The sequence below is a fragment of the Accipiter gentilis genome, chromosome 27 (genome assembly GCF_929443795.1).
Source record: "Accipiter gentilis chromosome 27, bAccGen1.1, whole genome shotgun sequence".
In the NCBI taxonomy this organism is placed as follows: domain Eukaryota; kingdom Metazoa; phylum Chordata; class Aves; order Accipitriformes; family Accipitridae; genus Astur; species Astur gentilis.
In genome coordinates this window covers 15,958,292-15,981,054 of record NC_064906.1, presented here as the reverse complement: position 1 = coordinate 15,981,054, position 22,763 = coordinate 15,958,292, and the positions used below count along the sequence as shown (strand labels likewise).

Genomic DNA, 22,763 nt, shown 5'->3' with positions numbered 1-22,763 from the left:
AGACCTCCACTGGTAATTAAGGCATGTGGCTTTACAAAAGGAAAGATAAAAAATGTTACTAAGACAAGTGATTTAGGTTGGTGGGTTTTTTTGTTGTTTTGTTTTTTTAACAGTTCTAAACTATTTTAAGCTTCATATACATTATATGCAGTATACGTAATGTTGCTATAGAGATTTAACTAGCACTTCTTCAGGATGTTCTGCAACTTGTTGCTGGCTTGGCCTCTGCAGAAACTGCAACCTTTTCAAACTTGTGCTGATACAACAAAGTTTTCATAATGTGTTCCATGCTAAATTATCTGTATATACAGGCTTGCTACAAAAGAAACCTGTGATTCCTGATAAATCTAGAATAAGTACAATTGTGTAAACGTCTCCCATTTAAGTGGGTGAACATGATTTGAAATGATTATAAGAAAAGCACAAACAGTTTTGTCATGTATTTGCAAACAGTATGTGGCATGTCAGTTTGGAAAAAAGTTCACGTTTAATTGCATCCAGAAGATTACAGTAGAAAAGTGTTGGGGTGAGGGATAAAAAGCCTTTCCTTTTCATTCTACCATGGAATAGACTGAAAGAGAAACAATTTTGTCATTCAACAATAAAAATAAAAAGTAATCCTTAGCAACTTTTTGCATTAATTGTTTCAAATGTTCACTGAGACCAAAACAAAGGGCCAAAATATGCTTGCCTTGCTCGAGAGAATAATCCCACTGAAACCAACAAGACCGACTATGCAAATATGGACAGCAAAGTTTGGCCCCAAATAAACATCCCCATAACTAGGGAAAACACTAATCACCAAAGTGCACTTAACACCATAGTAGCTACAGTTTCTTTATACATGCACAGTTTGTGCGACACTTTGTACATGAAACTAGCCAATGGAATATAAATAAGTGTGCCGCTTCCTTTTAAATATGAACATTAATAATGAAGCACATTCACATTTTTGCCTTTCAAAGACCTTTTTGAAAAAAAATAAAAACACCTTCTCCAAAGTAACCTGGAACATGTTGTTAAATATAGCACATACGATTCAAAGAACAGTATTAAGGTAGAAGAACTTTCACACATAAAACTGGTATTTGCTGTATAGTTGGAGTGACTTATGAAAATCCCAAGAAAAGACAATCCTCTCACCAGGAGAGGAAGGTAACAGTTGTAGTGTTAATTCAGTTTCTTCTGCAGGGGCTTGTTTTTATCTTCAGCATTTTCAGGGCTGAAGTCAGTACAGATACCATTAGGAGCAGAAAGAGATGAAGTCTCCAAGCCACTCTCAGCTCCCATCTGATCAGCATAGAGATAGTCTTCTGCAAAGTGTGGGTGCAATTCAGCAAATCTGTAGAAGTCATCTAAAAAAAAATCGTTGTTACACAGAATCAGCTCTTTGAAACAGAAGGATGCTAAATTTGAGTACTTACACATATATAATCACATGATCACTTTGGAGAAAAATAGAAGCAGTTAACATAATGCTATCCCCATAGCTTGTTTTAGCTTCTCAGCAGTTTACCACATGCCCAGAACCCAGATGCCACAAAGAGTTACCTAAGCCCTCTTAAAACACTTCAGACCAGAGCTTAGCTTGTATGGTGAAGGGGTAAACAGGCTCAGATTTGTATTAAAATGCATGAGAAGCACCACATGCCCTGACACAGCATCTCACTGTTCACTGGGGGAAGGGCAGAAGCCCTCCAGCTGAGGAACAATGAACCGCAAAAGCAGTCATTTCTTAAAATCTGGGAAGTCTTTTGCAAACATGCCCTTTAATGCTTTGCACGCATAATTCTCTTCAACCTAATGGCAAGCTATCACTGCTGCCTTCCACTTTCAAGATTTCAGCATTTCAAAACTCCTAATATTTTAGAGAATAATATTGTGAGAAGGTAACTACTTTGTAACACATTATGAAAAATTGATTTTAATGTTGGATACTAATAAGACAATAAAAAAGAGCAAGATCAGTTCTTGGGGGAGTGGGGAATCCTTAACATCAAGAAGTTACATCTTGTGTTGAAAAATCAGGCATCGAAGCCTTGTCACAATTTGCCCATTTGACTATTTATTCAGACACGATTTGAACACAAGATACTGTACAGGATCCAAGTCATAAGAAGCTATTCTTGTAATGTAAACTGACACTGGAAGAAGCTGGATGTGAACATTATCACTCAGTCACCTACAGCGTATCACACACAGCCCACTCAATTCACTGTGTTATCCCAGGAGAGTTCATGGTCAAACAATGCTGCGAGTTCCCTGGAGTGCAGCGCAGATGACAGCTGAAGTAGCCTTTCAGAGGAGTAAAGCCCAGCTCCTCCTGGTACAACTGGGCTGGTGTGGAAGAAGGGAACTACCACAGCTTTCCTTCTCTGCCACCCTTCTCCATTAGAGGCAGCATGTTTTTCTCAATATTGCAAAGAGCAAGAGAATGTCATTTGGCTCACAGGGGCACTGAAGTTGTAGGCCAACCCTGCCTCTGAACTGTTGCAAAGGGATACGTGGGGAGAATGCAATAAATGTAACTTCATCCTTCTGCAAACAAAAAAGTGGGTATCCTTTATCTACAGTTTATATGGATCTGAAGTATTTTGGACCCTGTAATTTCAACAAAAGTTGATGATGTTCAGGCCATGAAAACCAACACTACCATCTTAAGTAAGTACAACAGGCTGACTGATCATGTAAACGATAAAGTCTTCATCGCGTGGGGGAGATATCTTAAATGTCTGAAAGTGCATACAGCAAAAATTTCTCTTTTGATAATATTTAATGCAAGTTCAACTTTTAAAAAAATAATCTCATAGCAAAGAATGGGATGCATCTACCTTTCTCAAGCAGGAAACGTAGAACTTCTTTATATTTAAAATACTTAACAGTGGTAGTAGTTGCAATAATATATTAGAAACACTTGAGTGCAAACTCATTCATCAGAATCAAAACAGTTAAGCACATTCAGTGAATCCAACTGAGTATATTATTTTTCTGCAGCTAACAAGGAGAGAGCAATCAGCTATCAGCCTTAACTGGGTCTGGCCTGCAGCAGGAACATGAAAGCATTCCTTTTTTTTTTCCTTTTTCCTCCTCACACGGACACTTCAAGCCCATCCCAAGGATCTACTCCTTTTTGTAACAATACATGTATGTGCACCTTACTGAAGACTATGAAAAAATAGCCTTTTTTGGGAAAGGTCATTCTGATAGTTAGCCCAACTAAGGTAAGATAAGTATAAAAATTTCAACCAACAGTACCAAAGATGCTTTTACAGTCTCATTAAGCATAATCCTTTTTGCATGGGAAAGACTAGAATATTCACTGTAGATGCCATTCTAAGTAATTCTTCAAAAAGCTGCTTTATCCTTTCAGAAAATAAATTCAGAAAATCCCTTGAAGCAGTTGTTCACACAAGCACGATCGTCTATATCCAAATTGGCATCCTGACAACTCTGTCAGGATCCATTCCTCAACGTTTTATCAGTACTGGATCCAAATGAAAAACCTCAGATTCCAGGGAGGATTGAATTGAACAGGATGATGTTGCTGATAGATCTCAGTAAGTAGACATTTTGGATATTGTAGAAACAAGTCCTGAAGATATTAAGGAATATTTTTCAAAGCTGTAGACAGCAGAGCCCAAGGAAAAGTGCTTGGGATCCCATTTGCTTCATTCATCAGAAATGCGACACAAGGTGATGTAGGAAGAATTGAGCTATTCCAGCATTACTTCTAATTGCATGTCTCATCCTGGAGCTCAAGCTTAAAGCAGCTGTGAAGCATCAGACTGGAAGAAAAGATCAACTTAGCCATTTACTTAGGAAAAAAGTAATTTTGCTTCCTACTAAGAAGAAAGACACAAGAAGAAGGGAAGAATCCAAAGTGGAGTTCTTTAAGACTCCTGTCCATATTTTTGCATTAAGTATGCATATGTACTACAAGAACTGCAAGAGGTTTTTCTTCTGCCTTTGCAATACCCTCCTACTACTTGATGCTCCTGATGGAAGCTCTGTGTTCATGAACCTCCTCTAGTTTTTGTTCCCCCTCAACTACGTAATTACTTTAGTGTACAGGAACCTAATAGGATAATCCTGTGGTTAACACAGGTAAGGGTACTACATTTTAAAGAACAAATAATTCTTCCTTCTCTGAGCATTCATCCATACAGATATTCACAATACTGCTAATTCCACCTTTCTTCTTGTTACAAGCAAGGAAGGCAGTCTTCAGAACACTCAGTCATCATTTGTCTATCAAGAGCAGGTGGAGAGTTTCCTAGAATTTGTGATGCCCACCTACAGAACCTAATCAAATTCTCCAGAATCATGTCTTAAGATTGAGAAATCTTGCCTCTCTCTAGATTACAGTGAAAGTATGAGCTTTGGAATCAAGGTGCATCTAAACAGTTAAGCCAACAGCATGCTGCTTAAGAGAACTGACACAGATCTTTGCCAACTAGTGTACTTGCAAACATGCAACAAAAATCCAGACTTCTAACAAGTCACATCCAAGATTATCAATCTAGTTACACAATCTTAATTTTGCTTTTGGTTATTCTGTTTACCTGCAACCTGAGCTTTTTCTCTGGGATACAAGAAGGAGCTTGCGAGCAGACCCCTCTGCTGTGCATATCCAAAGTAATGTCAGTACTCTTCCACCATATACAAAGTTTTCATTTCTCCGAACCTGTCTGGACAATGCCTTCAGAAACAGCATAGTCTGCAAGTTTTCCACCCCTCCCTTCTCAGTATTTTAAGCGCAACAAATTGAGTATGTGGAAAGTTGTACGCATTCTCAGGAAAGGCAAGAGATTGAATATTTACAGCAAGAACTTTCAAGACAGAAATGCAATACCAGAAGTTTATTTTCAACTTCTAATTCTCTACCACAATAAATTGGACATTCATTCTTGCTATTAAGCTTTCAGGTATGTTAAAATCTCAGCACAATGTTTATATTATAAAATGAGCACTTCTCTCAGAAAAAGATCCAAGCAAAGTTTCAAAGAAATTATGTAAACACCATCCTACTTTCTGTAGCCTCACAAAAAACTAGGTTTGACTACAGGAAATAAAATAGTGAAAATGAGAGCTAAGCACTTCAGTGGCCACTGCTGTGGCTCAGTGGTCCAGATTTTCTTGTGATGGTAATATACCACGACCACTTAGGGGAAAAGGGCAAATGTAAATGCAACTAAGTACTATTGAAGATGGATATTAAAATACGAGTTCTTTGGCAACTCACATGAACTGGTCTGAGTTCACTTGTACACCATTTCAAATTTACCTATTCTCAAACAATGAAGTATGCCAAAATTAGAGTTCTGCTAGGCTTACCAGCTTAAATTTCTGTGCTGGTATTTTTGAAGCTGGTGATGGGGCAGGGCAGGGAGGGAGAAAAGTTGAGTCACCGGCCAAATGAGTTAGGAGACAAGGAGCAACAAAGACAGGCAGGAAAAAGGCAATAGCGTCGGATGGACATGGAAATGCTGGGGATGTGACAGATGAGAGGTGCAGAAAGGAAAGAGTTAGTACAGCAGGAATCAAGGAGGCAAGACATAGCAGTCAGGAAAAAAGGGAAGCACAATGGCAATGATATTCATTCCAATAACTCTAAAATAGTTCTGCAGTTGAAGCTTTACATACATATTGTATGATTGAAACATAGGAATTACTAGTGTAGAAATTGTGATTTACTAACACTGATGTCTTAATTTGTAAGATTTTTACAAATGAAAAACATACTGATTATCCTCAAGGAAAACCACTGGAACAGGGCATGTCATAAGCACTTCTACTGGAGATACGTGATATATTGGCTATCAACAACTTGGTTAATACTTAAATGATACAACTAAATTTAGAACCTTATTGCATAAAAGATGAAGAATCTGAAGTAACACACAAGTACTTTGGTTCCCAGCATAATCTATTCACCCAGATCTCTCAGTTTTTCAAATGCAACTTTCTCGCCTCCATATCGCCTGCATTACAGACTATATATTGAGCAGCCTGGTTAATACCCCCTCATTTCCCCCGCAGACACACTCGTGACTTATTTTGAAACAGGCTGAGAAATTATTATGGGAGCAGAAAATCTTACATCCCCCTATATTCTGGGAGGGCAGAAACAGTGGGGAACAGACACAAGAGACAAAGCAACAGGACAGAACTAAGATAGCTTTCTTAAAAAACATATTGACATACAGAATATGCTGAAAGAGCTAATCTAGGTAATTGCCTGACTTAATGTGGAGGGGAAAACATGTGAAAACATGTAAACCTGACATTTGATATTAAAGGTGAAACCCAAATATATTTTTTTAAATGTAAATTCACTTTGTCTGCAGTGCTTTTATCACTGTTAAAGTCAACAAGTCAACGAAAAATGGTTAAGTTTAATAAAAATATAGGCAGTTTGTATATCAACATGAGTTTATACAACTTTGACAGTTCAGATCCACTTAAAATACTTACCATATGTAATCTTTCCTTTTTCTTCTTCATCTACAGCTCTAAAGAGATGCGTAACATTAATCTGTGACACACCCATGGCAGTCTTCAGAATATGAGCTAAATCCTCTTCTGTTATAGTTCCATTTTCTGACTGGTACAGCTATGAATCAAGACAGCAAGATAAACATTTGCAAAGCTGAACGCTAACTCCTATAAACAGCACCACGCTAACAAGTTATGCAAAATTAAAATTTGGTATTGGAAATTCTAGTTGCTCTCAGATTGATATGATCTACTAAGGATTTCTGATTAGTCTGGGTAAAAGACAGCATTAATTATTAGTTCACCTGTGTACACTTAGAAAGTAAAGTTGCTATAGTCAGAAAAAACCCTATGTTTACATGCCTAAGCACTGACATTTCAGTGATATTCAGAGACAAGACTATTTAACACTAGCATGTTTTGCAGATATGTAACTGAGAATAATTTTTAAGTCTATTGAGCTGTCCACTCCAAGAGAGTCTGTGGAATCAAGAGATATATTTAGGTCAGCCTAAAGCAGATACCGTTTCCACTTGGTCAGATATAAATCTTGAGATTCCTTTGACCAACATCCAACTGATTCAACAGCCAGTTTGCATAAAATGCCTACATCTAAGTGGCATTATATTAATCAGGAGAATCCTACCCCATAAAGTGATGGGCCTATAATTTTCTACAAATACTTATTCAAAATTCTAGAAAACAATAATTTGCATATTCTTAAGTCCTGAAGCAGAATTTCCTCACAGAAAGAGTTAGCTTTACTACTGACAGGAGACTGACAACTAAAGGTAATTGTTCATAGTCTCATTCTATCTTTGTACAAGTACAGTGTTTTCCCCTGAAAAAGGACCCGAGTATTTCAAAACATCTGTAACAAATACAACTTCATTTAACTTTCTAAAATAACTCAATTTGCCCGTGCAATGGAAATTGAGACAGAAGCATTTTTGAAACATCCTTGTCTCATTTTCAAGCATGACAACACTGCAAATATTGAACCATGTGAAAAATGCTATTTTGGAAACTTCCATTTAGTTTCTCTACATCAAGCAGGTGGAAACTGATGAGATTGAACAAAACTGGCATAAGGATGTATTTTTCACACAAGCAGAAGTTGCTGTCACAAGACAGCACACTTCAATGGGATAAAAAAAGTCAGTGCAATAAAAAACCTTAAGTACCATGGAAGACAACATTCATGCTCAAATCAGGAATCTTGCCTTTTCCTCCCTAGCACCTAACTTACACACAGTTTCACAAGCAGTACGGGCAAGGACAAGACACTTGTTTAATAAAACCTGCTATATTTTCACAGATCAAGTAGTCAGAAAGTGATACTTGATGGTAAGGCTCACAAGCATCATACTGGCAAGATTTACAACACCCTTTTGTTTCCCTAACAATTAGGAATGGAGGATGCTTAGCACTTAGACTGGAGTGCTGCTCTTAGACTTGATTGCTATAATCCACGCCTTCTCTTTTAATTGTTCACTGCTTTAGAACTCTAGTAGCTCAGTAACTGCTATTTCTCAAGTTCTTCAACCATATACTAAACACTTCCACTTTGAAAACTTGTTCAGCTACATGAAATGTTGCACTTTATCCCTGAAAACAAATGACAGGGTGTTTTGCAAAAAGTAGCACATGGCAGAGGACAGCAACTGTTCAAAGTCACACATTCATGAACTGGCTAGATCCTTCAACGGCTCCCAGTAAACTGTGTGAACATCTTACTGTGCACAAACCCTGGAAAGGACGGGGAAGAAAGGATATTGAAAAAAGTTCTCTTTTCCTTTTTTCTAGAATACTGTGAGCAAAATTTCCTCAGCTCAAGACTTTTCTTAACCCTTCCAATCATCACTAGCAGGAAAAAATGAGCACTACCTGCTACCCCTTGCTGAGTGCTTCCCCTTCTTCATACACGCATAGTACTTCTCTGCAGTTCTACAGTTAACTTAATATTTTGCAATTAACCAGGAAACTCAAAATTACATATTATGAGTTGAAGAATAGAGCAGACAGTGAAGAATTTTTTAAAGAAACAGTTCTATTAACTTAAAGTTAGGTGCTTCCAAAAAGAAAGTAATTGCCTAATCTGAGCTTTTCTTTCTCTAAAATGGTAAAAGTATATTGCACATTATGCATCACAACAGCTAAATTTCATTGAAATACTGCCCAAAAGCCACCTTCAGGTTTACTTCAAGCTTGTTCATTTTAGTATGAATACACAGAGCTGACTAAACAGCACCTGACCGTTTCTCTATGCCATTACATAGACCAAATGGAATAAGTAAGGGCAGAGACCTTTCTGGTTTTCCCTCAGAAGTAGCAGTAACAGCAGCTATTAGAGGCATATTTCCCCCAATATTTGTAGTAACTAAACATTTTTGTTCCTTCCTCCTTTGTCAAATTTGTTTGATACTGGCCAAAGGGTAAGAATGATAGATGTGAACACTAAACATTCACAGGACCCTCATTTATTTAGCAAAACATAGTTGAGAGAGTAATACAGGTATGCTGAAGAACCTAAAAAATAACTACTCAGAAAATAAGGCTACCATGTAGTACCATGCAAATCAATGTTCTCAACTCCATGCATTCACCAGTGATGACAGCATCAAGAGTTAGCACTCTTCAGTTTCAGTAACGCTAAAGACCATGTGAGTTTGAGGCAAAGTGGAAAGATGATGCAGGATGCAGCAGTTTGCATGTTGAAATAGCAGTATTAAAGAAATTAATTAAAGAGTAATAAACCAAGGTGTCAGACAACCCCACCAGAATGCTAAACATTAAGTATTGCTGCTGACACATTCCCAAAAAGCCTGCATTAATAACTATCTATGCTGATGCTGCAACAAACCACTGAGGCTAGAACAAGATCAGGAGCACTTCTGGGAAGCATAAAGTCTGGGCTGAGACTGCAGGACCAACACAGAAACACGGTAAGAACTAAGAGGGAAGAAAATCTTATCAAGAAGGCAAAAGGACCTTAAAAGATTAATCTCTATTAACATGTAGGAAAAGTTTTTAAATATTTTATTAACTTGAAAAATAAGATTTGATTGAAACATTAAAAAAGTAGTAAGAACAGCTCATTAGCCTTTAGTTTAGAAGAATCAAAGGGCTTCAGGTTTGAGACTCAATGTGCTGAAAAAGATTCTACCAGAGTTCCACAGAGAAAAATTTCAAACTGTAAACTTCAGTTTTACATGACTTAAACTTGCAGTGCATTCCCTCTGAAATGACCTCTTAATCTAAATTTCCATTAATGTTATTTTAAAATGCAATTAAGTATTAAAAGGGCATGTCAAACAAGCTTCTTTTAAGTCTAATGGCAGTATTAATAATTTCTAAAAAAAAAAAAAAAAGTAAACTACATAGAGGAAGAAAATGCTGCTTACCTGAAATGCCAACTGAATTGTTTCCAGAGTTTTGGATGGCTTACAGACAACTGACAGAGCAATGACAAATTCCCGAATGTCGATTATACCATCTTCATTCTGTAAAGGAAAACCTCACCTCAAAATACTGCAATTTGTCAGAGAACTTTTATAAATAACTAACAGTGGCTAAAGATGGAGAATATTCAGAAAGATCAGTACATATGCCACTACAAAAAAAGTCTCACTGAAATGGAATTAATTCAGGGCAAGAACCTGGGTCATCAAAGCTCTGCAGCCCTTCTCAGAGTTTTGCTCAGAAGTCATAATTCAAAGATTCTTGGAAGACAGTGCTGCTGCTGTGACCCGTCACTTGCATATTTAAGATTTTTACATTAAATAATCTGAATTACTGTGTTGAAATTAAAGTCAGAGAACTAGAGGGCAAGGTAGCCTAATTTAAGCCCTGAATACGTGACATCTGCTCTTCGGTCTAAGAGAGAACACTGGACATATCCACCACCTGGTCCAAACAGCACCTCATCCAGACAAAGATAATAGTCATTGCCCCATCCTGACTAATTGCCAGAGGAATGAAAAACTGGCTCATCTGCCAAGTTCCTAGGTCCTTCAGGTTTCAGGCAACCTAGAAGAACAAGAAATTTATTTACAAGGTAAGTGAAATACCAGCTAATAGGCATTGCATTCAGTTGCAACAAGCCACAGCAGAGCTTTAGCCTGAACCCATCTTTCTTCCTCTTCATATTTTGCATCTAGAAAGAAAATCAGTTTTGTCCAACTGATACTCCTTTTAACTTCTACCTGAATGAATGCTTTACTGAGTTGATGATAGGTGCTCTTACCTTGCTGAAAGGGAAATGCAGTAGGCAAATACTATGGTGAAGTACTCAAAAGCACTTAGGCCCAAATCAGACCTCAACTGGAACAAACTTAGGCTAAAGCAGAGTTTACCAAAAGTAGTACAATTTTTAAACGTGATGTTATTTCTTACCTCATCAAACAGCGCAAACATACTTTCTAATGTGTGAGAAACTGGAAATTCCAAGTATGCTGAAAATTCTTTAAGATCAACCTTTTCTTTTTTCATTTTCATGGCACTTGCAGCGTATTTATCAAGATCATCTTCAAGTGTTTCTGGCTTCAGCCTAGAAAGCATATTATTTTTGCACATTTAAAAAATATACCCAGTTTTAACAATACAAAATTCAACATACCAAATGAAGCAATGGATGATAATGGTGTAAAACATTGCAAAATCTGGAATCAGAATTACTAAGCAACTTTATAATAAAATAACATATTCCTGTAATTTTAAGGCTCCCATTGGTTCTTGAACTCTATTAGAAATTACTGCAAGGGCATAGGAACCGTGGTCATAAACTTGTGTCCTTTATTCTACCTTGATTATAAGCTGTACGTGTAAGCAGTTCAACATGAACAAGAAACACAGTCTAGAACTAGCTAATAAGAAATACCAGGCATGGAGAACTAGGTGGGATTTAGGTCACCCGAATATGGCTGTATTGTAGGACAGTAACATAAACCAATTACGATTCCAAATTTACTAATGTCACTGAACAGGAAAGACCTAATGCATCTTGCCTAAAAGAAATCAGGGATTACATAATAGCGATTATACTGTTAATCCTGTTTGTCAGTCCTCGTTTTTCACATTCAGTCCAGAGTTGGACACCATTACGAGGTGACTCAAACAAAGTTACAGGAGTTAATACAGCTACAGAAATTCCCTCAGTCCTTCCGATTGCAAAACCAGATTTTGACAGATGAATGAACAGCTTTATATTTATGCAGGTATCTACTGCGTGGGGTTTTTGGGTTTGTTATTTTCTTTGGTTGGTTTTTTTTCCTTAAGTTAAGCTTCCTGTTTTTGTGAAAATAAGTCTTACTATGAATATAATAAATGCTGCTGCAGGTATGTGGGGAAAAGTAAATTCCCTCCCTATTACAACATCAACAAAATAGTGATCAGCAGGTTTCCTCTGAACTGATCTAGAGTAACATGGGCATCCAAACTTTCCAGTCTGAAGACAAAAGAAGCCGATAAAGTCTTCTACAATATTCTTCTGCAGTTGTCTGTTTTGCTGTTTGCTGCTGCAGACAAGGAAAAGCAGCTGTTTACAGAACTCACAAGCTCACACCAGAATTGTTGCCAGACTGCAGCTGGAACTCCTCTGCAGCTTCCTTTCAGTGACAAGAATGAATAAAATATTTAATATCAGCATTCTCAGGAGCTTCTGAAAAAAAGATAAGAGCATTTCTGAAAGGAAGATTATCTAATATGTCAGCTCCAGACCTTGACTGCTTGCTGAAATGACCCTTCCTAAACATCACTGCTTTTAAGCAAAACCACAACTACTATGCTGTCTGCCATTACCTAAACTGACTCACCAAAACAGTGAATACTAAACAGTGTTTAGTACTAAACAATGCCAAGCCCTGTATTTCTGAATTGCAAGACCTGAACATGCAAGAATTTTTCCAGAGACCCATGGGCCCTGCAGAACATTCATATATTCTCCATCCTGGCATTAAAGCACCTATCTTAAGTTTTGGTCCTAGAGAGTATAAAAAGAGCAGCAAACTCTCCTCTGCAAGCATTCGTTTTCCATGATCAAGCAGAAAAGTAGCAGGAACAATGACAAAGGAATCCAAGGAAGATTTGAGATGTACACAGAACTCAACTTCTCACAAGCGGGATTACATATAAGAAGTGTCCGCAGATAACACATCCCTACTGTAGTAGCCAATATGGATTTTAACTGTAGGATGAAGGACAGCTGGCATCTGAATCCTCCCTTGAGATAAGGCACCACTGACACAGAACATGCAGTCTAACATCTGTCTCTAAATCAGAGATTTGATTTGCAATGAATTGACTCAAAATTCACCTTTTAGAACTGAGCGAGTACTTGTTTGGTGAGTAGTATTCAAGACTTGTGAGATCTCCTCTTCACCAGTTAATTAAGTCCAAAAAGCTAAAAATTTTAAGGCAAAACCTTGTATGGAAAGTAGCATGGCTTACCACAAATCTCGCAGACATCTTGTGGTTTGGGTTTTATAAATATAGGAAGAGATGTGAGCCAATCACAAAATGAGTATGTGGATCAGCGAGGCAAACTTAATTGCTTCCGCTTGTCTAGCCTTTTCAGAAAGTAATTGACCTGTGGATGACCATGACCTACTATGCAGAAGTCTTTTGAAGTCAAGTGTTCCAAATCCCCCACAATAGGTTCTGAACCAATATGAAATGGTTTGAATGTCTCAAATCCTTTAAAATTGTTACTTTTATCCCAATGGAGGCTATAAAAGCTAGAAAGCCAACAGTGGATGTCTTTCCTCATGAAATCATGCTTGTTTGCCTAATGGCTTCCATGCAGGATCTACGTTTTACGATGCATAACATTATTTGCTATTGTGGTGTTTTGCTTCATTTTTTAGGCCACTGCGCACTAAAAAGAACAAAAAGTCATTCCAGAGTCCCTGAAGATGCAAAGGGTATTTTTCAAGATTAACAGCTCTGAACATTAAATCCTTCACAGCAGACTTCACAAGAAAAACCAGATCCCTGAAGGTAGGATATTTTCAGTATAATTGCCACTATTTTTAGCAAGTGAGATGGCTTACCTCCTTAAAGCTAGTTTTAGCTGTATTTGACTATTTGAAAACAAACTCCTTTCTTGCATGCTGGGAACCTGCCAAAAAACTTCTAGTGTCTCACAGAGCTGGAAGTTGCATAAGAACAGCTTGATCTTGTAGCTAGCTACTGCAAACTGCAAGCTCAGAGAAACATGCCCTAAGCCAGAAAAGCACAATACATTCAGTTTTATGTCTGCTGATGTACTTCTGTGCAACTTCTTGTCATAATGGAGAAAGGATACTGAACAGCTGCAAAACCGACCTTCCGAATACTTTGGCACACCCTGCCTTGATCAATGAGGCAGGGGTTATCATGGTTGGTACTTGCTGTGTTAAGCCTAATCCGTGATCACCTCCTGTAATAGACTATATTGCTTTTATCATGAATGCAGACGGACAACATCCTCCAGAGGTTCTTTCTTGTTATAGATGATCTCTGAACACTCTAAAGTCGTGGCACTGTTAGTTAGCTGTGAGGGGTTATTACTTTGGGGATGCAAAGCTCTACCTACAGTCTGGACCACCATTTCAGGCACACATGGACAGCGGAAGTTTACATTGTAGTCTGGATGGTCAAGGCTGTTGAGCAAGAATAGGCAGGCACCAGGCCTATGAGGCAATTATCTTCTTGCAGATCTTAAGAGCCAATAGAGGCATTGCCTAGTAAGATCCTTGTGGCCAACTGGATGAGATAACATTGGACAATAGTGGTCAAAATGGAACTGCCGTTTAATTCAGGTCATTCTTACCAAAATACTATGGCTTTTAAGAGACAGCAGAATTGATTCAACACAAGCAGGTTTACTAACATTAAATTTCACCAGGGCCAGGGAATGTGCAAGGAGGTAAACCTTGCAGGCTTGCTAAGGTTGTAGAACATTCTTCCAAGGCAGACATCACCAGTACTCATCACATGGGTACAAGACAAAACAATACTCAGGCTCAGGAAAGCAAAGGAGGTGGTTAAGGATTCAAAAAGAATTCCAAAATAAATTACTGCCCATTGTTAAAGTTACTGACTAGGAGTAATCCTACTGAGAAAGCTAAAGAAATCTAGAAGGCAAGAACAGGGGATTTTTCCAAAATCTGACCTGAAAAAGATAATTTGGTGCAAACCATAGCTTTTAAAAGTAGACATAATCAACACAGCCATACTGTCTTCACTGAAAATACAAAGAACCTCAGAGTCTGTGTACTAAATCCATACAACAGATCAAGAACCTGCCAAACCAAAGGGTCTTGTGCCACACATATACCAATAATAAAATGCACATTCACCATGATACCATATTATGTTCTTGCTGTACTTTCTATACTTATTGCTTTTTGATGCACAAAGTGGAAACCAACTACCATACTGGAAGAGAAAATGTGCTTTCTGATGCACAAAGTGGAAGCCAACTACCATACTAGAAGAGAAAATGTGCTATCTTGTACAAGTATCAGTGCTGCCTAGCCTAAAAAAAAAAAAATTAGAAAAAATAGATGAAAAATCTTAATTTTTAAATAGTATTTCCCAAAGACTTGTCGAATGAATAGGGAAAATCAGGAAGTAGAAAACAGTGACTAAAACAGAAGGATGTGAGACACATCCACCTTTGCTAGATGTTCCAAATCATACCTGGGGTTTTAAAAGTGAAAGATTTGGGGAAAAAACAACCAGGAAGCAATTAAGTAAATAATGTGGTAGTAGAGTACTGAATGTTAACAAATTGACAGGTAGACAGAAAGCAAGAGAAATGAGAAGAGATCAGTTTAAAAAAAGAAGAAAAAAAAAATCAAGCACAGGATAAGCAAAAAGATCTTAATCTGGCTAGAAGTTTGATGAGGCTATCAATACTTCCCCCCTCTCTCAAAGAGATGCAAAAGGCCTAAACGACTACAATTACTTGAGCAAAACTTCAGGTTACATCAAGACCTGACTTTATAAGCCTCATCTAATAGCAAGCAGAACACAGTCACAAAAAAAAAAGTCTACTTTGGATTGCAGTATGTGCTACATTTGGCTTTTTTTTTTTTTTGTTAGTAAAGAGAGGAGAGATATCTCTAATATTCAGAAAGTAAAAGAATTAAAGCTGAGAATAATTACAAACCCAGAAAATTAGAAAATCACTTAACTGAAAACTAGGAATTCTCCAAGGAGCTACTGATGGCCTAAAAGCCACGGTTCCATAAAAAAGGGGAACAACTACTAAGGCTAGAAGGTCCTTCTAGTCCAGGGGCCAAGTGAATGCAGAAATTAGAATGAAAAGAAGTTTCAGACAATAGGAACAAAACAATTCAAATCAGGACTTAAGGATTTCCTTGCAGGCAACTACCCTAAAGCAGCTCATAAAAAGTAGCTCATAAAAAGATGGAGATGAAGCTTATTTATACTGTATTAACACTTTCTGAAGGAGAAGATATCCAAAGAGGTCTTCAATAAGGCATAAAATCCAAACAAGCTTCAATGTCTAGGACACGGTAATAGATTCAAAGTACAAATGGAGAACCATTTTAAGCAGTGGGGTAATTAATTGTGGAACAAATCATCAAATGAAGCCAAGGATTTACAATGTATGAAAGCTACAATAAAGATTGCATATAGCTTAGTAATCAGCCCATTGGTCAAACCTAGATTATCAGGCTCAACAGAAGCATAACTGCTTGACAACTAACGAATGCAGCATTTGAGAAGATGAGACTGTCATCAATTGATCTCATTGATACAGCAATCATTTTGCCACAGAGGTCAGTATGAGGCAGCTGAGTTTCAGCCAGCTGTGACCTGGCAGCTGTATAGCTGTGCTAAGAGCCCAAGCTCTTCATTAGATGAAGCATGAGAACTCACTGCTGTGGCTGCATGACTTCTGGATTGGATCCCATCCAGCTGAGCACAGACTAAGCAAGTTTTACAGACAATGTTAATGAATCCTGTAGATACATAACATGAACAGAAATAACTCTCCAGTGTAGCCAATTGAGGTATCACTTGATTTCAAAGAATCTAAACCAAAACCAAATCTGGATTTGCCTTACTATAAAAATCCTGCATTTAAAACTGGATGTTACCTTGAAAAATGCTCAAAAATAAGCATTAAGACTAGATGCAAAATCCATTGGGTAAAATCTACTGTTCCAGTTATTTAGGGATGTGACTGGATGATCTTAATGCCTCCCTGGCCTCAAAACCTTTGAATAAACAGCAAAATGACTGCATCGTCATCAAATATGCATTAGAGATGAAGTCATATTACAATCTTCATCCAATTGTGCCAGAAAAATACCATTGTAATAGCTTTCTTACTGGCACATATCCAATCAAGACAGGATAATATTTCACCAATGTACAATTGCTCAAAACAGACAAGAGAACTTTTGGGTTGTGGGGAACCTCACTCACAAATGCACATAATTGTTTTAGAGGCCAAAACAAAAACCCAGAAAAACATAATTTGAAAGAACAGCTTTAAATTAAGCAGACAGAAGCCAGACAATTTAACAAGAGGATTAAGCTGAATCCTGGGATTATCAACTGCATAATAAGAGATGTGGCTGGTTTTTTTGGGTGGTTTTTTTTTGTTTGTTTGTTCATTTTTCTTAGTACTGTAAATTCAGAGCCTTTGGAACAAAGCAAGAATGTTTGCTTCCCCTTCGAAGTCTCTCCTATCCTACTGGAAGTCTTTTCAGATGGAGATCCCGACAATGAATTAATATATGCTTGTTATCTGAATGCATAATATATGCTGTTCTACATTCCTTATTCTCCAATAGATCTTTCTCTTCTTCTTTTCATTTGTGTACACAAGCTGGAAGATGAAGGGAAAATTAGTGAAAGGAAATAAGTTACAGAATGGAAACATGAAACTATGCCCTGTACTTTCAGGTGAGGAGACAAAAAATGGAAAAGGGTGTTTGTATATTAAAGCAGTTAATAGGATGAGGCTGTAAATTTAGTTTCTGGTTGTTGAATAGGATGAGAGGAGAAGCAGGAGAAAAACTGGAAAACAGCAGAAACAAGTTCTATTATTTGGTCTACATGAATTTTTTTCACTGTTTGCTGAAGCTTTTCTGAAAGGTAAAGCCAGAGGGAACTGACACTATGAGAAGAGAGAAGAGAGGAGCCACACTGCATATACTAAGGTACGGTTTCGTTAGAAAGTCCATCTAGCAGTAACGTACTCAAAAGATCAACCACTTCTTCGTGCTTCTTGGGAAAGGGTGACCCCTCTGCCCTCACTGTTATAACATTAATCCAGTCACAAGACTGCTATGGCAGCACTGTTCTCCCTTCATCGGTGTCACAGGAAAGGGCAATTGACTTAACTGTATCAAATATTTGGAATCCCACAGTATTCCTGACTCTCTTCAGGAGGTATCTTCTAGTTTTGTTCAGGAATGAACATTTCAGACACACTCTGGTCACTTGTCAGACTGAAAATATGCATTTTACAACCTACTCGTTACGATCTAGAGGTGGTGCTTGAGAGTGGATAACAGTATTGGTTTAATTTTATATCAGTGTTTCCCAATGGTAATATGACAATGTTCCGTATATATTCATAAATCCAGTAGTGTTATGTGAAGGGAAAACAATATCAACATAGTTATATAATAAAGATGCACCTTACATATAAATATTGTATATGCTCACCCAAGGCTTCTCACAAGCTTTGCAAATTCTAAAAGACACGTGTCTGAAGGCAGACGAAGTTGTCCTTCAGCCAAAGCTAGCTGACAGTCTTCAAATGTGTAGTCTGTCACTGAAACTCCCAATGCCCTTGAATAAACCAAAGAAACACAAGTAAGCAAGATAATCTAAGAAAACTATGCAGAATCATAACTTTTTTTTATAACAAGAAATCCTGTAACTATGCTCTCTATTCTGAAGAACAATAAGAAAGAGTCCATAAGGAAGAGTCCATAAAAGAAAGTTCACATACAAATGTGAAATGAAATATGGTACTCTACCCATTGCAGAGCATCTATTTTGACTTTACATGTATATGAAAATATAAAAGAACACAAGGGAAAAATTAGGCAGTGCATAGACTTTCAAATTCTGTCATATTTTCATAGAAGTGAATAACAAGGGTTTAACAATAATTAATCTAGAACAAAAATACATATTTATTAATAATTATGTTAAATATTTATATTATTATTACACTAACATGTTAATAAATCAATAATTACCTGAGCAGAACAACTATTACCTTCAAGTAATTAAAATTATACAACAGACAACATTTGTCTACAAAGAATGGCTAGAACATGAAGTATAAAAGCAAGTAGAGTTAAACTCCAAGGAAACACAAGTTATTTTTAAGGCCTTGACTCTGTGTAAGCACGGCTCAGCAATAATGAAAACATCCCTGTATTGTCAACACTTTTCAGCACAAATCCAAAGCATAGCCCCATAGTAGCTACTATGAAGGAAATTAACTCTATCCCAGCCAAAACCAGCACAGCTGTAAGAAAGGTAGAAGAAAAAACACTCCCAAGTTTTAATATGCCAAACAATTAAGTACTCATTTTTGCTATACTTCTCACTTGATGCTCTATAGTAATAGCAGCACCAAAACATACTTCAACGAAATCCCGATACTGTAGTTGCACTGCATTTGCTATGCCAAAGTTGAGAGAAAGACACTTTGCTTTGGAAGAGGCCTTTAAGAATTCAGTGTACAACCATAAGACGCAATTTAGAAAGCAAACACTGCTCCATACAAGTTACTCATCTGCCATGTTTTCACGTATATCAGTACGGAACATTATCTCCTTTGTGCAGCTTTTTCTAGTTTGATGAAGTCTTCACAAAAGTTTTTTCTTCACTTACCTTCATTCTTTTCATCTACAGGTTTTTCTACCTTACTACTAACCACCTTTTTCATCTGTGAAGTTAATACACAGTAATGGCAAGATTGATACAAAACCCTGAGGCATGCGACAGTCATTTTGGCTTTGATGAAAACTCTACATTCAATTCTATACCTTATTATAGACAGTTTGATCTGTAACGGCAGTTACCTCTCATGCAGTAACAACTTAATTTCTGTTAAGTAGCCTCTTCCCTAGAATCTCACTGCAAGGCCTTTGAATGCCAATGTAAATAACACAAGCCAGTTCTCTTTTATCCACCAATTAACTGTCAAACTTCAGGAATTCTAATACATTACTAAGACATGCGCTTAACATTAAAGCTACTGATCAGGGTTTCTCTCCTCTCTAAGGTTGAGCAAGTCAAATATTCAGAAAAAACACCTCACTAATAGATTTTCAAGCTCAAAAGTACCAATATGTTAAAAAATCAGGTATTATTTATTAGCTACTTATGAATAAAACAAGGACATAGATGGTAGTGATTTTGGATGAATAGCCTCCCCCTTGGAAGAACAACAATAGGAAGGAACAAAAAGAAAAAGCCAACTAAGCCAAAAAGATACAGGTACATAGAAAAGTCATCCTAAAATCCTGCAGACTGTTGAAGGCTAGATTGCCTCATATGGGTGAACCTAAGTGATTAAATTCAGTTCCTCCAAATTTTTCATTTCTTGATCTGTTCCTGTTTCATCACACTACTCCTCCTGTGAAGAATGTCCTAGTAGTATTTGCAAATAAGTAAACCACCTTAACGGAATGTCACAAGAGGTCCTTGTGACACCATATTTCACCCCTTTGGACTTATGGTTAATGTTGTAATAAATGTTGTGTAAAATCCAGATGAAGAACTCCCCCATACTGAGGGCATTTAAATCTATTTCCAAGTTCCACCTGACTTAGAGATCAGGTATTACAGGTCTTGTCAATACTTGTATTAGATGGTATTTAATACAGTGTAGTATTATACAATACAAAATCAATTTCCTTGGAAGAAGAAAAAGGGGTGGAGGAAAGAAGGAGAGTCTATCCTGCCAGTTTAGATTACTGCCTGTTCCCTTCTTTTGTACTGCGTGCGCACTAGATCATCCCTATAAACTTCCCTGGCAACTGTAGTGAAATAGCTGAACTCCTAGAGCAGCAAGGACACACTATAAAGCACTACTATCCAGAGCAGCTTATATAAAAGAATGTGGTAATAATTGAAGATCTTGTCCAGCTAGGCACATTACACCAAATTTCAAGAGATCTTAAGGCAACAGTAGGTATAGCACACAACAGAAATACAGGAACTTATGGGCAATCAGCTGAAGCACAGGGCAACTATACAGTAAAGGGGAAGCTGGTTAAAAAATAAGTTAAACTGAAAGGGTAAAGCATTCATTTGTGGTACAAAACAACACACCATATTAGGGAATCAGGAGAAGTGACAAGACACTTATTTAATAAGATTCTGAAAGGACAAAACAAAATCCAGTATGACTCAGCAACTGATTAAAGGTGGCAATTAGAACAAAAAGACTGTTTTTTTTAAAAAACCCAACATTCTCTCAAGGAAAAGAGAGAAGACAGACAAGTTAAAACATAACCATAAGGTGGCAAGCCAAAGCAAGAAGCAGTATCTTGTTAAAACTAAAAGCTAGAAGCTTTTCAAACACATCAAAAGAAAGATGACTAAGATCAGGCCACTCAGCCTGGGGGGAGGGTAGAAGCCTGACTGACTGCCATCCAGAGCCAATGCCAGATATAAATAATTTCTCCTAAATAATGGTACCCAAATATGCTGAAGGAGCCTAGCCAGAGAGGAACTAAAAAAAACCCCAACAACCAACCAAACCCAAACGTGTGATACAGAACAAATTCCAAACAAAAGTAGGGATCATCTCAGATTCAGCCAAACCATAAGGGGAAAATAAAACCTGCATCTTTTTATAGCTGTGTGCACCCCTTACAGAAGGAGTGGAATTTGGGCCAGACTTACAGTGCTATTGGTACAGGAAAAATTCCCACTACAATTAATGCCTGCAGGTATGCCCAGTGTCAACACAAACACAAAACAGGATTGAGAAGGATAAAAGCATCTTCTCTTGCTCACCTGTTGGCAATTTTCCAGCCTCTGGACTTCCAAAAAAAGCAAAATGAACTGAAACAGTGTGTTTGTATATAGATCCAGATTTTCGGAATTACAAATATGAGAAGTAAAGAAGGGGAAGAAACAACTTTTGCTCACAGTGACATTCAGTCATAGGATCAAACAAGGCCAGATAAATTGGAGTTCAAGGGGCTCTTGAGTTCAGAAAGTAAATCACAAGCTCTGTAGAGCTAGAAGTTAAACACAAAAGGACCTCGATTTCAGCTCAGAATGTTGAAAAATCTGAGGCTGGGGAACATATAAAGCTCATTATTTGTGCTAAGACTTGGGAATTTTTCAGTTTCTTAGAATACTACAATACTGGCATACTAGAGTTCACTGTAAAGCCTGGGTACAGCTGCAACTGACAGGATTTTCTACAGAACCAGTTACCAAACTATCCCAACTCATCTCCAGGGCAATCTTCCTCTACTTCAATTCAACTGTTAGGGAAAAAAAAAGATCATTTCAATTTGAGATGCAAATTGCAAGTGCAACCCAATGTTTTTAATAAACCAGAAATATAACAGCTTGTCCCATATCTTCATTTGGATGCATTTTTTTCCCTTTTTTCTTCATGCTACCTCTGCTTTCACAGTCAGTTAACCTGAGCCTGGCCTTTTTACTGTTCAGCACTTTTACATGGCCAGATGTGCATGTTTGGCTTGACATACCTTGAAACTTTCTCCCTCCCTCCCACCTCTGAAATACTGGCTATTTACCTTTCATGATACCACATTACATGAAATTCCAAAATCAGCAAGGCACTTCAAAAAAACCAAACCAAATCCCAAAATAAAACCAAACAAAAATCCAAAAGCCTTCTTGCAAACCCAATCTGCTACGTGCAACAGTTGTACTTGTTATATTCTGACTTCTCACACCAAACAGCTCCCTATGTCTAACACTTGTGCAGTCATAATATAAAAATAAATTATCAACTTTCTCATCTTCTGCATACCAATCCACTATACATACAAAATTCTGAACATAAACCAGACTGTGACTGCTGTAATATTATGGAAAGTGAGAGAAAAGAGTACAGGCAATATTGTGACACTCTGAATCTATGCTTTAACAAAAACATTTTCAAAATGTTTTACACAGTTAATAAGCAGAACTGTGAACTAATCTAGAAAAAGATTCCACAGGCTACTCAATAAAACCACTTTAAATTGGCTGTAATCCTTATAGGGTGCTGAAGACATTAAAAGGAT

At 37.4% G+C, this 22,763-nt stretch overlaps 1 protein-coding gene across 3 annotated transcripts in view; it reads right to left on the bottom strand.

Annotated features, from left to right (window-relative positions):
* Window positions 1-464: 464 nt before the first annotated feature.
* Window positions 465-22,763, bottom strand: part of LPCAT1 (lysophosphatidylcholine acyltransferase 1) — a 63,943-nt gene continuing 41,644 nt past the window's right edge. For all 3 annotated transcript variants that reach the window (XM_049830529.1, XM_049830530.1, XM_049830531.1), the window contains exons 10-14: window positions 18,190-18,315; window positions 10,891-11,044; window positions 9,900-9,998; window positions 6,475-6,613; window positions 465-1,355 (exon numbers count right to left, since the gene is read on the bottom strand). In XM_049830529.1, coding sequence (XP_049686486.1) covers window positions 1,171-1,355; window positions 6,475-6,613; window positions 9,900-9,998; window positions 10,891-11,044; window positions 18,190-18,315 — 703 coding nt within the window. In that variant the 3' untranslated portion in view covers window positions 465-1,170. The remainder of the gene's footprint in view (window positions 1,356-6,474; window positions 6,614-9,899; window positions 9,999-10,890; window positions 11,045-18,189; window positions 18,316-22,763) is intronic.